The 16,016-nt window shown below is 50.8% G+C and overlaps 2 protein-coding genes across 3 annotated transcripts in view; one reads left to right on the forward strand and one right to left on the reverse strand.

The window, feature by feature from the left end:
* EFTUD2 (elongation factor Tu GTP binding domain containing 2) overlaps window positions 1-9,674 on the forward strand; it is a 49,903-nt gene extending 40,229 nt beyond the window's left edge. Inside the window, exons 11-24 of the mRNA XM_019665555.1 lie at window positions 1,449-1,576; window positions 2,296-2,489; window positions 3,411-3,522; window positions 3,918-4,058; window positions 4,714-4,815; window positions 5,762-5,844; window positions 6,295-6,381; window positions 6,614-6,740; window positions 6,943-7,030; window positions 7,659-7,777; window positions 7,899-7,993; window positions 8,425-8,578; window positions 8,754-8,861; window positions 9,214-9,674. Of these exons, the coding sequence (XP_019521100.1) occupies window positions 1,449-1,576; window positions 2,296-2,489; window positions 3,411-3,522; window positions 3,918-4,058; window positions 4,714-4,815; window positions 5,762-5,844; window positions 6,295-6,381; window positions 6,614-6,740; window positions 6,943-7,030; window positions 7,659-7,777; window positions 7,899-7,993; window positions 8,425-8,578; window positions 8,754-8,861; window positions 9,214-9,309 (1,634 nt within the window). The 3' untranslated portion in view covers window positions 9,310-9,674. The remainder of the gene's footprint in view (window positions 1-1,448; window positions 1,577-2,295; window positions 2,490-3,410; window positions 3,523-3,917; window positions 4,059-4,713; window positions 4,816-5,761; window positions 5,845-6,294; window positions 6,382-6,613; window positions 6,741-6,942; window positions 7,031-7,658; window positions 7,778-7,898; window positions 7,994-8,424; window positions 8,579-8,753; window positions 8,862-9,213) is intronic.
* A 476-nt stretch (window positions 9,675-10,150) lies between these two features.
* Window positions 10,151-13,325, reverse strand: HIGD1B (HIG1 hypoxia inducible domain family member 1B). Of its 2 annotated transcripts, none has more exons than XM_019665686.1 (4): window positions 12,578-13,325; window positions 11,635-11,785; window positions 10,904-11,038; window positions 10,151-10,295 (listed from the first exon to the last, which is right to left on the reverse strand). In XM_019665686.1, exons 2-4 carry the CDS (start codon window positions 11,732-11,734, stop codon window positions 10,231-10,233), a joined length of 300 nt encoding a protein of 99 aa, XP_019521231.1. In that variant the 5' UTR covers window positions 11,735-11,785; window positions 12,578-13,325; the 3' UTR covers window positions 10,151-10,230. The 2 variants fall into 2 exon arrangements, with proteins under 2 accessions (XP_019521231.1, XP_019521230.1); XM_019665685.1 differs by lacking the exon at window positions 12,578-13,325 and adding an exon at window positions 11,876-12,234.
* Between the last annotated feature and the right edge of the window lie 2,691 nt (window positions 13,326-16,016).

Below are 16,016 nucleotides of genomic sequence, written 5' to 3' on the forward strand. Positions count from 1 at the left end.
CGATAGTCTTAGGCGACTCCTGTGAAAGGTTGAGAACTGCTGCACTATAGACTACTTTACAGTAGAAAATGAACAAATAACAATAATGTGATTTCAGGGCCGGCCGAGTGGCGTGGTGGGTAAGAGCTGGCTTGGGATGCCAGAGGGCCCTGGTACGGATCCCACATATGAGGGCCAGTGACACTGCCCTCTACAGCTAAGATGCTGAACAACAGCTCAACCTGGAGCTAGGCTGCCATGAGGCAAGGCATAGACTGCAGCCCCTGCTGCAGTGGGTTGCCATGGGCTACCGTTTGTAGCCAGCACCCAGCATGAGCGGGCAGCAGCCGCTGAGAGCGGCCGTTCAGAAGCCGGTGACTGATCTGCTTCGCCCAGGAAGAGCGCAATGATGGTGCCAACTTGGGCCAGTGAAGCAACATCTTCCACAACTAGACTGAAGAACAAAAAGGACAGCAACTTATCTGTTCCCCTTCCCCCAATTCCCTAGCACTGTTCCCATCCCCCAATTCCCCAATAAAAATCTTTAAAAAAAAAATGTGATTTCATGTGTATTTCATCATTTCATTCTCGCACCATCTTAGAAATGCTATTGGGTTGTCAGAAAAGTCATGACGCATTTTTGCAACGAAAAACGTAGAAAAAATACGTCATGACTTTTCCGACAACCCAATAATAAGCAAGAGTAGAAACAGATGGGCAGAGTGGACTTCTGAACCCAGGACTTCCAGTCATTCAAGGACTGTGCACCTACCCCACTACCTCTCACCAAAGCAAGGTGGGCCCTGGGCAAGCCCACTGCATCTGGGTGTGTCTGAAAGTCCTTGCTTGGTGGGGGTATCAGAGCAGGTCTCTTCATCTCCCATACCTTTCTCCTTAACCTCAACTCCTGCGCAGACTTTGCCTACGCCTCATTTGCAAGTAAATTGACCTTAATTTAAGCTCCAGCATTAACACACAAGAAACTGCTAATGGGGTGGTGGGAAACACTCATGGGGGCTCATCTTACTATTCCTTCTATGCTACACTTGTATTACCTATTCAAAAAATTTTGAAAACAACAAAAACTCTGCTTCAGCTAGCATCCCTGTGGGCAGGGAGAAACAGTATAATGTGTCCAGCAGGTTAACTGAAACTGGGGATTATGGGGGTGGGGGCGGGGGTNATGCCATAAAAGGTTATGGATTCATAAAGATACTTGGAAATTTTTGTCAGCTGAGTTTTAAGGAACCACTGAGACCTGCTTCTTGTTCTTCCTGGTATCAGTGTGACTCCAGCTTTTTAGCAGCATATTCTCAGGAAATGGTGTTACTTCCCCCTGGAATCATAATATCATAGCTTTTAGAGCAGAAAGTCCAATCACTTTTAGCTTTCTGACCATTATGAGTGGATGAGTAACTCGCCACTCCCTTCCCCCTGTGAGGGTGTAATGGCTTTCTCTTCCTCCACAGGCTTTGTGGACATGTGTGTGCAGCATATCCCCTCTCCAAAGGTGGGCGCCAAGCCCAAGATCGAGCACACCTACACCGGCGGCGTGGACTCAGACCTCGGCGAGGCCATGAGCGACTGTGACCCTGATGTAAGGGAACGCGGCCCTTGAGTTCTCTGATTCTTTCCCCCCCGGTGTGGGGATAGAATGGCCCTCCCATAAGCCTAGTCAGACAGACCTGAATTCAAAACCTGATGTCACCGCTCCTAGTGGTATGACCTTGGGAAGATTATTCAGTCTTTCTGAGTCTAAGGGTCTTGGTCTATGAAATGAGGATAATAATATGTGTGTGGTTGTTATGGGAATTAAATAGGATTGAGAAAGTGTTACAGTTGTGTTTAGCTTGGTGCCTGACAGATAAAGATTTGACAAATGGTTGCTAATCTGGTCAGTCCCAGCTTTTAAAAATCGCTTTCCCAACCATTCCCCAGGCAGTCTAGTTTCTCGACATAAACATAACAACCAATTGAGAGTTGTGAGTTACATTTTCGGAGGAAATTTGGAGCAAGTTAGTCTTGTAACCTTCCAAGTTAAAGGTGCCAGTCTGCCATCCTAAACCTGCTTCTCTTCCCTATTGCCCTTATTCCCCTAGAAAAAAGGAAAAGAGTTTTTTTGCTATGGCTTTAACATCTATTAATGAAGCAGCGGGGAGAACGTGGTTGGAATTTTCCCAGGAGTTGGCCATGTCTTCCTCTAGGTCTGGGCGGCCTCCTCACAGAGCTCATGTCATTGCTGTCAAAGAAGTGGAGACAGTGGTACCTACCCAGAGAGCGTGTGTGGTTGAGGCTGCGCTCTGTCCCCTCCTCCAGGGCCCCCTGATGTGCCACACTACCAAGATGTACAGCACAGATGACGGAGTTCAATTTCATGCCTTTGGCCGGGTGCTAAGTGGCACCATCCATGCTGGGCAGCCTGTGAAGGTGTTGGGGGAGAACTACACCCTTGAGGATGAGGAAGACTCCCAGATATGCACTGTGGGCCGCCTTTGGATCTCCGTGGCCAGGTACTGCCAACCAGAGCCCCCAGGGGCCTGCCCTGGCCTCTACTGGAACTGCCCCCAAAGAACTAGAAGAAGTGGTCTTTCCTGGAAACACAGTAGCTGCCCCCAATAGGGGCTAAGATGACCCGCCCTCAGCAGATCTGTTGACTTCTATTTCTTACTACCCAGCATTGCTGGGACGAAAGGCAGCTACTGTTGGGGTGATGCCAAGAGCCTGCTTTGCGTTTGGATGGCTTGTATGGATTTTTGTAGCAGCATTTCTGTTTTTACTCATCTTAATCCTCTCTTCCTCTTCTGTGTCCCTTAAGTCATAACCTTTATGTTTCTTCCCAAAAGAAATTGTTTCCGAACCCCCACTGACTATTCTTTAACCAAGAGACAAGACTTTGCTGGATCCCTTGGAGCAGCCCCATCCGCAGACTCAAACTTGCTTGGGTCCCTGGGCTGCTTGTCAGCTCGTATGTTTGGCATCTCAGAACCAGGGCAGTCCTGTTCGTGATGTGGCTGCCGTACCTTGCCCATGGCCCCTGTTGCCTCCAAATCCACCCCACTCACTAGAAGACAGAAGAAAATTGAAGGGCTAGGAGAGCTGCAATGTCTTCTGCAATGCTTTTGGCATCTCCTTACATTCTTAGCCTTTGGCATTAGCTTGCTTACCACCAACATCCAACTGGAATGAGATTTTCCTGTCTTGTCCTCTAATAATACTTTGCACTTTCCTTTCATGGCACTCATCAGTTTGTAACTACATATATATGTAGTTATGATTGGTTGTTTATTGCATCCCTCCCCTGCTAGAATGTATGTCTTTGGCTCAACCCCTGCTCCTCGCTCAGGGCCTGGCACACAGCAGGCGCTGAGTACGTTTTTATGGAATGAATACTCTGCCCAAGTTTCATTGCTACTTATTGCTTGTTGCACCAGGTACCACATTGAGGTGAACCGTGTTCCTGCTGGCAACTGGGTTCTGATTGAAGGTGTCGATCAACCAATTGTGAAGACGGCGACCATAACTGAACCCCGAGGCAATGAGGAGGTAAGAGCTTCTCAAGAGACAGCTGGATTGGCTTAAGCTAGAGGGTCACAAGGAACCAAGGCCCACGTGAGCAACAAGCAGCAGAACTCGCAGGGGCGTAACCTGGATCAATGCTGCTTCCTGGTTCCAGGCCTCAGCACAGGCTCAGCCTTCTAGATCTGACCCTGCTGAAGTCTCCCTGTACTCAGCTCAGATGCTGGAAATTAGAAGGAGTTCCGTTTATTCTTTCCCTCCTCTCTTTATTCTGCCAAAATACACGGGAATAAATGGCCCTTCAGGTGGCCTCCAAACAGCCCCGTGGCTCCTGATTGGAGAATAGTCTTCTAAGTGGGTCCTCAGCTCCCCTCTTACTCTGTAACTTTTGTGCCCTCACTCCTCTGCGTTTTGGATCTCAGGCTCAGATTTTCCGGCCCTTGAAGTTCAACACCACATCTGTTATCAAGATTGCTGTGGAGCCAGTCAACCCCTCCGAGCTGCCCAAGATGCTGGACGGTCTGCGCAAGGTCAACAAAAGCTATCCTTCCCTCACCACCAAGGTACGCGTGAGGCCTGCCCCAGCTGCCAAGCCCTACTTGCCCCAACTAAGTGGTCTGTGCTGCCCACTGCTTCGCGCCCCTCAGGTGTCTCTGATCTGCTGCTTCCAACACACTGTATCAGGAGTGAATCCTTAACTGTCAGTGTCATTTGAAGGCAGGATGAGACCCGTGGGCAGGAGGGCAAACATGTATGTCCATCTTCCACAAGTCTAGTAAGAAAGAGTTGTTCCTTGGGGAATACACTTTGAATTGATTTTCCAGAAAATACGGAAGAAAAAGTGAGTCACTCTGACCCTTCTGCACTCTTCAGCCCACCACCATATCTTTCTGAGTAGTTAGCCAGGGCTAAAGGGTCGGCTTATGGCCAGAGGGAGGGCACGGTTTTCCCTGAATGGCTGAGATGGGAATCATCACATTGGTGACCTTCCGCCCAGTAGCACTGTGCTCAGTGATCCAGAAGTCTTGAGGACTGACTCATAGGTTGCTGCTCCCCACTGATCCTTCTTGAAGAGGCTGGAACTGACGCTAGGCAGTGGCTGTTTCTAATAGTGGGTTTGGACACCTCCTCCTGGGTTCCAGCCTTGATTCTGTTTCTGTCTGCTGTTGCTGGCACAAGAGAGGCCAGGCTGTGACCACCAGGGCTGTTGTGTTTCAGGTGGAAGAGTCTGGTGAGCACGTGATTCTGGGTACTGGGGAGCTCTACCTGGACTGCGTGATGCATGATTTGCGGAAGATGTACTCGGAGATAGACATCAAGGTGAAGTAGCGGCCCCTTTCTTGAGCACTTGCCTAGCCAGGGGCTTGGTTCATAGCTCCAGACTGATTTTATAAGCAACCAAACCCTTGATTTCCCTGGAAGGTCCAAGGGAGGAAGGTGCATTAGGAGAGGAGATCTGTTTGGGAAAAGCATGACCTGTTGCTCCCTAAATGAGAAGGGATTTGAGATCTGGTTTGCCCTCTTCTGCAGGATTATTCTCAGTGTCATACATTTGAAATCAAGATTCTCAAGCCAAAGTTATTGTTGGTCATTTGTCTAAAAAAAATAGTTGCACAATTAAGTCATCTGTGGTGATGAGGGCTCACAGATGGCTTCAAGGAGCGAGTGGGTCCTGGCCCTCCTGGATTAATTGTCAAGTCTTGATGTTCCCCATGGCCTCAGTCTCCCAGTTGAGACACACATTTTCTCCAGGGGGTATCGTGGTAGGGATGAGTACCCTCAAGTACCCCTTTTAGACACTTCTGATGTGCCCAGGACTGGTGCTATAGAAGAGGCTGGGTTTCTGGGAGCAGGCCAAGTGGGGGTTCGGGGAGGAGCCATGCTCCCCAGACATCACAGGTTGAGAACAGAACAGGTATTAGCCAGTCAGCCTTTAGTACCAGCTCTGACAGACCCTAGGAGTTATTCAGTGAATGGTGGTGGGATGGCTGAACAGATGCTGAAAGACACCTCGGGGGGCTGTAATTTAGGCCTGAATTCGATCTCCACGTACTCTTGGCTCCGGAACATAAATGCTGCTACACTAAGTTTTCTCAAGCTTCTTAGTGATGGTACAGACTTTTAGCCTGCTATTATGCTTGTCACTGATGCTGAGTAAGACGGGGTCTCACAGAGGTGGTTTTAAGGGCCCTCAGAATTCCCTTTGGCAGAAGGTTGTCCTTCCAACAAAATTAGACCTTGCCTAATAATTTACCTTGTTTCCCAGGTGGCTGACCCCGTTGTCACCTTTTGTGAGACAGTGGTGGAAACATCCTCCCTCAAGTGCTTTGCTGAAACGCCCAATAAGAAGTAAGCTGAGGGTCATAGATGTTCCTGGGACTGACAGGGGACACTCTTCCCTCCCAGCCAACTCCACTACAATCACAAATATTAGGGAAATAGAAACCTCGAAGTCTTGGGATGGGGGTGCTTAGGATACTTGGGTTTTAGCCTGGGTTTCTGATTCATTATGACTTTGGACACGATGCTATGGAATCCTTTTCTGTAAGACTTTCTATGCCAGGGTGACTTGCCACTTCTCATTTCTATATAGTGTAACCATCTTAAAATGTTGCCCCAAACCCTACTTTTTAAAACAGTGGTAGATTCAAATGAAAGGAGACAGATAAGCACTTTTGTCTCGACTCTGTCCCTGTTGCTTTCACTGATGTCACTGCCTTAGCTGTCACCCTTTTCTTAGGAATGGCCGTTACGCTAGTCCTGCTCAACCACCTCATTACTCGTTTCCTTTTTAACTAGAAACAAGATCACCATGATTGCTGAGCCCCTTGAGAAGGGCCTCGCCGAGGACATCGAGAACGAGGTGGTCCAGATCACGTGGAACAGGTGAGGTCCAGGCTCTGATTCCAGGGCTGAAGGAAGACGGGCGCCACAGCTTACCTGCCGGGTCTCTAATATCACACATCCTGAGATGGGATTTTGTCTCCCACTTTGCCATTATCCGGGGCGCTGTGCAGGTGGGCTGAGGCGACTGTCCTCCAGAAAGGCAGGATCCTAGGCCCCCCGAGCCAGCAGTCACAGAGCTGGCTGAGCCTCCGTCGTCTCCTCCTCCCCCCAGGAAGAAGCTGGGAGAGTTCTTCCAGACCAAGTACGATTGGGATCTGCTGGCTGCTCGTTCCATCTGGGCTTTTGGCCCTGATGCCACTGGCCCCAACATCCTGGTGGATGATACCCTGCCCTCTGAGGTACGACAGAGCTCTTGGGAGACAGGTGGTGGTCTCTTCGCCCAGGTGGAAGAAACAACAATGTGTTCTTTTTCCCAAAAAAAGTATTTTCTCTCTTTGGGTAAAGAAGACTATCCTCTTACCAGTGTACCTGCCTTCTCCTCCCTCTAAACGCTTCGGCTATTGCCAGGGTCGCTACTAAAGGGCCCTATGTTTCATGCAGGTGGACAAGGCTCTTCTCGGCTCAGTGAAGGACAGCATTGTTCAAGGTTTCCAGTGGGGAACCAGGGAAGGACCCCTGTGTGATGAGTGTAAGTCTACCAGTTTCTCCACCTTTCCCACCTTAGTCCTCTTGGGTCCTTGCATTCGGGTGTATGAAGTGGGATAGGATCACCTTTGAGACCTGGCAGGAAAAGCTGGGGGCACACAGAGCCATCCCGTGTCCTGGAGCAGCTTCATCCTTCTACCTCCCTATCCTGTTGCTGCCTCTTAGTACATCCTGGAAATGAAGTCATTTCTAGCTTGACATTTGTTCCTCGTTCCTAAGAAATGTGTTATCAGAGCTGTATCAAGAGGAAGGTGGGATTGGAGTGGCTTATAGACCAGCACTGGACTTAGTGGAAACAAATATGCAATTCCTGTATCTTATTCTACATCCAAAAACAACTAAATGTCTGCCAAAGAAGCACATAAACTTGGAGGGACGCTTTATGATGTCTGAGCCTGGCCTGAAACAAACACTATGAACATGCTTAACTTCTGATATCTTTGCTCCAGGCCTTGGGTATCCTATCAGAACACCCATCTGTAGGGCGATTTTGTGCCCTGTTTTGTGGCCACAAGACAGCTACAGGGCTACAAGAGGCTCCTTGCTGCCCTGCCCATGGGCTCTTGTTCGCACCAGAACCACTTCTCAGTCATTTCCCATCTCCTTTTCAGTGATTCGAAACGTCAAGTTTAAGATCCTAGATGCAGTAGTTGCCCAGGAACCCCTGCACCGGGGCGGGGGCCAAATCATCCCCACTGCCCGGAGAGTCGTCTATTCTGCCTTCCTCATGGTGAGTGAGTGGGGCTGTGCTGCTCCAGGGCATTGGGCGGGCCCCGCCCCTTCCCTGTATCAGGTTCTCTGTCCTCAGCCTTCCCCAAGCAGAGGAAGACTTTCTTGTTGCTCTCTTGCAGGCCACCCCTCGGCTGATGGAGCCTTACTACTTTGTGGAGGTGCAGGCCCCTGCAGATTGTGTCTCTGCTGTTTATACTGTCCTGGCCAGGCGCAGGTGAGCCGAGCAGAAAGTCACTCAGCCTCCCCACCCTCTCCATTCCTGAAACCTAATGAGCTGGTTTTTCAGAAGGAAGTGAGAACAGGAATGAGGAAATCCCCAGCTTTCCTGTGGATTAAAATTTGAGATTCCTTCTTGAGCCCCCCTCCTCAGAGAGTTCCTGGGAGAGTACTGCAGGCATGCCGGTGGTGGGAATGTCTGTGAAACCTTGTCCATCAGTGTTTCCACTCTGGCCCAGAGGTCGCTGCCCCTTTGACCTCCACAGGGAATTACATTGAGAGCCCCAGCCCTGTCTGCCCTCTGTAGTGCATTCACCGTTATTCTTTCTTTGGTGGTAATTCTGGGTTGGGATGTATTTGAGGACAGATTGCTTCTCTGCTTTTGGCCTCTGTAGGGCTAGGGACTCAGCCTCTGTTGATCTATCTCAGGGGCCACGTGACTCAGGACGCACCCATCCCAGGCTCCCCTCTCTACACCATCAAAGCTTTCATCCCGGCCATTGACTCCTTTGGCTTTGAGACTGATCTGCGGACTCACACCCAGGGGCAGGCCTTTTCCTTGTCTGTCTTCCACCATTGGCAGGTGAGAAAATGGTGCAGGCTGGCCGAGTTGGCCTCCCATCTGTACAAGGCCCCTCTGACCTGTTCCCCTTTCAAGTCCTGACTGACATTTCCAACCTCCTCTAGAAGAGTCCTGTTTCCAGACCCAAAGGCCCTGGAGGTCTGTGTGGACCGTCTGAAACCCCTTTGCCTTTCAGATCGTGCCTGGTGACCCTCTGGACAAGAGCATTGTCATCCGCCCCTTGGAGCCACAGCCAGCTCCTCACCTGGCCCGTGAATTCATGATCAAAACCCGACGTCGGAAGGTGTGTGTCCCTCAGGCCCATCGCCCACCCTCCACCCCCAGAGGTCTCAGCAGGAGTTTTATCCCTCTTCTTCCTTTTGGACCCCTCTCCCAAAGACTAAGAGCAATTTACTGTACTTTGTAGAGAGATGCAGTCTGTAGGCCTCAGGCAACCAAACCTGGGGCCCATTCTGGCTGGGAAAGGCGGGCCTTCTCCCCAGTAACAGCACCCTAAAGGCAGGGCTCCTGAAACAGCTCTGTGCACACTCCACCCCGACAGCCCCCCACTTAAGCACAGGTCTCAGACAGCCCCCAGCTCAGTCAGCAACCACACAGGGCTCATTTCTCGCGTTAACCCCACCCTCCCTCCGTAGGGCCTGAGTGAAGACGTGAGCATCAGCAAGTTCTTCGATGATCCTATGTTGCTGGAGCTCGCCAAGCAGGATGTTGTGCTCAATTACCCCATGTGAATGCCGGGACTACTGGCAGCTCCTGCGCCCTGCAGTCGCCTGCATCCTGGACTGGAAGCTGTGTCTTGGGACCTAGTGTGTCTTGGACTCCACGTTGTCAGAAAGTGTCTGGGACCCGCGTGGCCATCTTGAATAGCCCAAGAGCCTCCAAGCCAGAGCCCAGGGAGGGAGGCGCACTCGGCCTCCTGGTTCCTTCCGTGGCCTCTGCCTGGCTCCATTCCCAGGGAACAGAGAGGAGCTTGGGCTCAGAGGAGAAGGGGATGAGGTGTTTCACCCCAACGGGCCCCGTCCTCAGGATTTACATGGAATATTTTTTTAACAAGTTTGACCTTAGCCATGGTTTATAAGTGAACAGAACATTCTGACCTCTGCCTTGCTCTGTTCCTTTCATCCCCATCCCTCCGCCCCCCATCCTCCAGCACAGTCCAGTCCTGGTACTTGGGTTCTGAATGCATGTTGTCTCCCGTGAGGCCTCACTGCCTCTGCTCCCAGCTGCAGCCTTCTTCCTGCCTGGGTCCCCAGGGAAGCAGTCTGTGGTGGGAGGAGCGCCTGCCTCTTAATTCAGGGTTTCCATGAGCATGGAGGCCTCTTCACTGCCCCCACTCCCCACTGGCGTCCTGTCCCCTACCATGCTTCTCTGGGTGGGACCTGAGCTGACTTGGGAATTGCTGGGTTTCTGGGATCGGAGGTCTAGTGCACCGCCCCATCTGCCCCCCTGAGATCCTCACTTGCCCCAGAGTTGGGAGCCCAAACTCTGATTTCCAACCCTTTGCTCTCAGTCCCCCACCAGCCACTACCAGTCCCTTACTCTGCTGTCCCCCAGGTGAAGAAGAGACTGTCCGATTTTCCACAAAACTCCTTTATTAGGAGCATAGCAGCCATCGCTGTGAGAGGGTCTGACTGCCCCGGGCTGTGGAAACCCTACTTCTCTCCGGCATTCTGTGCTGTTCTCTTGATGTAGTCTCTGTACATTGTGTACACAGCACCTGTGTGAGGGAGAGGGATAAACAGCCCTTGGCATTGAATGCTTCACCCATCCTCTGACTCCCAGGTGTCCCAGAGCGGAGTGACAACTGCAGAGCCCTAGGGGTCTGTCTGCAGCCGTCTCTTGAGAGTCCAGGTTCCCTGCTCATCTTTCTGCCCTAGGGCTCAACAGCTGCTCCAAACACCTGACCACACAGCTTGAGGCAACAACCCGTTTGACAGTTCACAAAGCATTTCACGTGTATTTCTATCTGCAAAAGCTCACGGCAGCCTGTGATAGAGGCGAGCCAGGTGTGATCATGTTACATGTGGGGCAACTGAGCAGAGAAGGATTTGTCCACCTCTTGTTCCAGAGAGGAAGAGAAATGCAACATATATTCTACTGCATGGTTTTTCTTACATCTAGCATGGCTTTTCTCACCTCTAGGACAAACTCATGAAACGGACTGCACACTGTCCCCACAGGCCTAGGGCAGGAGATTAAACAGGGAACCCTGATAATGTCTCTGTACCAAGGACTTGATATAGGGAATGGACTGAAACCTTGGCCCCTTAATTGTCAGGTCTCACAGCCTTCATTCTCCTGTGACCCCCCCACCAAGCTACTCACCTAGCATGATTGCACCCACAGCACAGGCCTGCGCTGCCACTCGGGTATGAATCAGGTGTATGGACATCTTGGTGGAACCACGAGCCTTCAGCCGGTAAATCCTGTATGCTGCCACCACCAGGCAGCCTCCTAAGCCTGTAGTCAGAGCACATGACCCCTGGGCCTCATCTACCAAGCACATCACTCTCTCAGTGAGAGATCTGTCTCACTAGGCAGGTTGGGCATCTGGGTAAACAGCTGCTTTGGTGCAGCTTCATGGGGGAAGGGGGGTTCCTTTAGATGGCATTTTCAAAGTGGCTGCCTCCCTCCAGTGACTCCCCTCCCCATGAACAAATAGTCCGTCGTCATGACTCCCCCACCCCCATTAACTGCTCTGGGCCCTTCTCCAACCACTGCTGGCTCCCCCCCACATCCTGGTACAGCTGTTTTCCTACTTTCCCAGGGTCTTGAGGAAAGAAGCCCTGGGGGACCCCAAACTGCTCCTTCCCCTCCTGACGGAGTTGGTGTCCTGCATTTCTCCATATCCCATGCACTCTTGGCTGCCACCTCCACCCATCCCGACTCCCTTATTTCATTGTAAGGGACTGGCCTTTTATCCTTGGCACCTCCTGTTGGTTCACTCCTCTTCTAGCTGTTGACTGTTCAGTGGGTAGGACCACTGCTTCATTCTAGGAGATGTTATCTGAGAGAAGGCCCCCTCCCCACCCCCCTTTCCTTCCTTTCCCACTCACCTATAGGCACCAGCGGAGACTCCCTGCTCTTCCTCAGGAACTTTTCAGACACGCTGTCATCACCTTCAGGTGGCACCCACCAGCCTTTGTTAGCAGACATGATCCTGCCTCCAGATGTTAGCAGCTGGAGCTCCTAGGCTTCAGCCCAGTCCTAGAAGGAGACACCCCACCATCAGAACTCCAGTGCTCCTCTGTTTGGGATGGAAACGAAGTTGCGTGCTAAGACCTAAGACCCTCTTACCATGCCCAACACAGCCGCTACTTGAAAAGATGACCCGGGTGCCCTGTCTCGGATGGCTGGACCACTAGCATCATTTCTCCATCTCTTCCTAACATCTGCCTCTTTCCAAACTCATTCTGACTTCACTGTTTTCTCTGCTTCCGCCTCCCTCATCTGTATCCCTATGGGTGTCATCCTTGGGCCAAGAAAAGCAGCTGGAAAAATCCACAAATGAGGGTGGGAGGAAAAGGCCTTGAGCCGTGGGACCCCCCACTGGCCTTGAGTTTGTGCCAGTTGCTCCTGAGGGAACTACAGAGCGGGATGTAGCCCCAGGGAGCCAGAGCCATCGCAGACTTAACAGCACAGTTACCCGATCGCCAGAGCCAGAGCTTCAAGTAATTGGACATGGATTTGTGTATAGTAACGGGACAAATTCTGGTTCCTCATCTGCTCCCATTTCCATGTGCATCTCTTGCCAGGTTCTTTGCAAATACCAACCCCTGCCTCCATCCCTGGGCTGGTGACGCCTATAGTTCTACTCCTGTAAATGTCTGCTCTGATCACAAACTAGACAGAGCCCCGGAATCCTGGTCCTTAAACCAGGGGCTCTGCCTGTGGGCTGCCTTCTGTCTAAGCCTAACCATGAGACAAACTCCTAGTTGCCCCTCTCCTGGAGGAGCGAGGATTGTAGACCCCACAGGTCCTCTGCATGCTGGTGCTTACCCCAGGAGATGGCTAGCAAGCGGACCGTGAGCGGCCAGGCCAGGGCTCAGCGTCTGCTGCTTTGAACCGGCCAAGAGCTGATGATGGAGCTGCCACTATGGGGTCAGGGAAGCAGTGTCAGGCTTTATGGAGACTTTGAAGTCAGGAATGGAGAGGGGAGGAGATAGGGCATCAGTCTTAACCCCCCATCTGCTGAGTTTCAGGCTGGGCTCCAGGCACTGGAGAGAGTAAACGAAAGACCAAATGAAAGGGAGCCCTGAGCTAGACTTAATCTTTTAATTCCTGTGGACATGCGCGTAAGTGACTGGATCAGCGATGGACTTGACGTGAAGAACTGAGATGGGGATATAGAGGCAAGGATGGGTAGGGATCCTAGGTTCCCCCTCAAGTCATACTACCTCAAATACTCTTAGGAACAAGGTGGGGTGTAAATAAAATGCTCCAATTGTGGGAGGCAGGCTTGCTGGTCTTGGTCTGATCCCTTTAAGGATGCTTTCTGGACCAAGGAGATGTGTCCAGGAATTTGAGACAAGTGGGACTTCCCTCCCGTTTCCAGAGCTCTTTACATGGCCTGAGGGCTCACTCAGGTTAGAGATGACAGTGACCAGCGTTAGTGCCTATTCTGTTCTAGGTACATGTCAAACCTCTCAACTGTTCTATACGGTGAATAACAGTTCGTTCATAGGCAAAGGAACCGAGCTTCCGAGAGGCTAAATGGCTTCTCCAAGGCTGCATAGCTAGTAAATGCAGTGTCATGATCTAAACCCAGGTCTGACGGGCTCCAAAGTTTGTACTCCTAACCTCCTTCCCGGGAGGCTGGTCAAGCCGAAACCCTCTCTAGATGGATAATGAAGTCTAGGAATGCTAATCCGTCATGGTACCCTCCATTAGAAGAAAAAGGACCTTGGGCCGGCCGAGTGGCGCGATGGTTAAGAACTCGCTTGGGATGCCAGAGGGCCCCGGTTCGGATCCCACATATGAGGGCCAGTGACACTGCCCTCTACAGCTAAGATGCTGAACAACAGCTCAACCTGGAGGTGGGCTGCTGGGAGTCACCGGGGACGGCTAGGCTGCAGCCCCTGTGGCAGTGGGTTGCCATGGGCTACCGTGTGTAGCCAGCAGTCAGCGTGATCGGCCAGCAGCCGCAGTGAGCGGCCGTCCAGAAGCCGGCGACTGATCTGTCTCGCCAGGGAAGAGCGCAATGATGGTGCCAACTTGGGCCAGTGAAGCAGCGTCCTCCACAACTAGATTGAAGAACAAAACGACAGCAACTTGTCTGTTCCCCTTCCCCTAATTCCCCAGTACTGTTCCCATCCCCCCAATTACCCAATAAAATAAAATAAAATAAATCTTTAAAAAAAAAAAAAAAGAAGAAAAAGGACCTTCTTGCTAAGCAAATGGAGAAAGATTGGGACGTACTCTGGTGAGTCCCACTCCATCCCAGGCCCTGTGTGGGATCACTCAAGCCCGTGTGTCCTAAAGGGGATTTTCAGCACTGGAAATGTGTCCAGCAGCTGATGTCTCTCTTTTTCGTCCCCAGCACTCACTGCTCTAGGAAGAGACCCAGGGTCACAGCAAATCCCCAGGGCCTTCACATTTCCCCAGCGTCCATGGGAACTCGCCTCCCAGTCATTCACATACTCTCCCATGCTGTCTTTCCTGGTCCCAACAGTGGCCTGAGTTCTCAGGAGATGGATGGCCTAGTTCAGAGGCACAGGGTGTAAATGTCTGGATGAGACAAAGCAAGAATCAGGATCAACTCCGAGCCCTTTGGAGAACAGGGACCATGCTACGGAGGTCAAGTTCAACATCTCCTCGTTGAGATTTTATCGACACTCCCACAGCATCTCAGCCCAGAACTGAGAAAATAATAGTTGCTATGATTTACTGAGCACCTATGAGCCAAAAAGTGTGCTAATTGCTTTAAATAGATTGTTTTATTTAATCCTCACAGTAACTAGGAAGTAGGTACTATTACGGTTATTCTTTCCTTTTCACGGATGCAAAACTGAGGCTTGGGTTAAATGGACACAGGAAGTCACAGAAAGAAAAAGGCCCACACTTCTAGCTATTCCTAAAATCAAATCTCACTCACTGCTCTGGGCTAATGGGAGAATGACTGTAAAGTGGGAGGGAAGTCCTGAAATAGAAGAAATAAAATTGCTTTTTATTTCAGAAACTTCTGAGAATACACAGTAACTAAAACTTTAAGGAACAGATTTCTAGAGAGTCCTGCTTTAGTAAACAGATAAGATAAAATTATGATAACATTATTTTTGTGAATATGCCAAGACTTTAATAATTATTTCGATTTAAGCATTTTTACATTAGTAATTTGCTTCATAAACCTCTTTCTTCCAGATCAGGCCACACTAATAGAAATTCTAATTTATAGGGCTCTAAATGAAATAATGCTGACAGACTTAGTGGGTCCAGAGTGTAGGCCGGAGTCAGACCTGGGGTCAGTTAGCTGTTTGACCAACCACCCTCTAAATATAATACTTGGTTTTCTGCCGCTCAACCTCTTTGAGTCTATGTTGTCTGTAAATTGGAGATAGCAGTGACCCATAGGATCATCGTAAGGGTTAAATAAGATGATTGTTAAAATTACCCTGCACACTGCCTGCTCTTTGTCCTCCAGAGTGAGCAAGTGGCAGGGAACTGCTAGCAGGCAGGGGGAGAAGGGGAAAGTCCCTGACAACAGATGGGAAGGTTACCGTGTTCTGGGTGGTCCACAATGCAGCACACCTTTCTTGTCCCTCTCCAACCCCTCCCCTCCCCCCGCCCCTTGCCAGGCTCCCCGCACCCCCACCGCCCTAACTGGAAGCTTCAGGCTCCCTATCGTGTTGTAGGGAGCTAATGGGGTGGGGAGAGGGGACTAGACTTGAAGCTCTACACAATCTAAGGCACAGCTGTGCTATATATAGCCCAAGGGAGCTGAGTGACCAGACAGGGAAAGGGAGGGACAGTGCAGCTTTTGCTTTGAGCTAAGGAAAGCTGTGAGTGAGGGGATGATGAAGAATGAACTGGACAAGGAACAGAGGATGCTCTGAGTTGGGATTGAAATGGGAAGGACCCAGGCTGAAGAGCTAGGGGAGTCATGGGAGAAAATGTTAGGTCATATAGTAATGTTTCAAGGACTTGAGGAACAAAGAGTGGGGTAACGGGAACAGGCAGGGGCAGTGGAAGTTTCCAGATGACGTGGCTAGGCTGAGGAAGACTTAGAAGGTGCCTGGGGTGGGAAGGGTGTGACACCCCCTCCTTCTGAAAATAGGCACTGGGTTCCAAGGACCTTGCAGCAATTGTCCAAGGACAGCCCTGAGGGCCACGGTCTGGGCCAGGAAAATGCTTTTGGTACCCACTAATCTTTCTGGGGAGACTGCTCACATATTTGAAAAGATTCTAAGAGAGTGTGGATGATGGTAATTAGAAGGCTGAA

This window comes from Hipposideros armiger, unplaced genomic scaffold, assembly GCF_001890085.2.
Source record: "Hipposideros armiger isolate ML-2016 unplaced genomic scaffold, ASM189008v1 scaffold_447, whole genome shotgun sequence".
In the NCBI taxonomy this organism is placed as follows: Eukaryota; Metazoa; Chordata; class Mammalia; order Chiroptera; family Hipposideridae; genus Hipposideros; species Hipposideros armiger.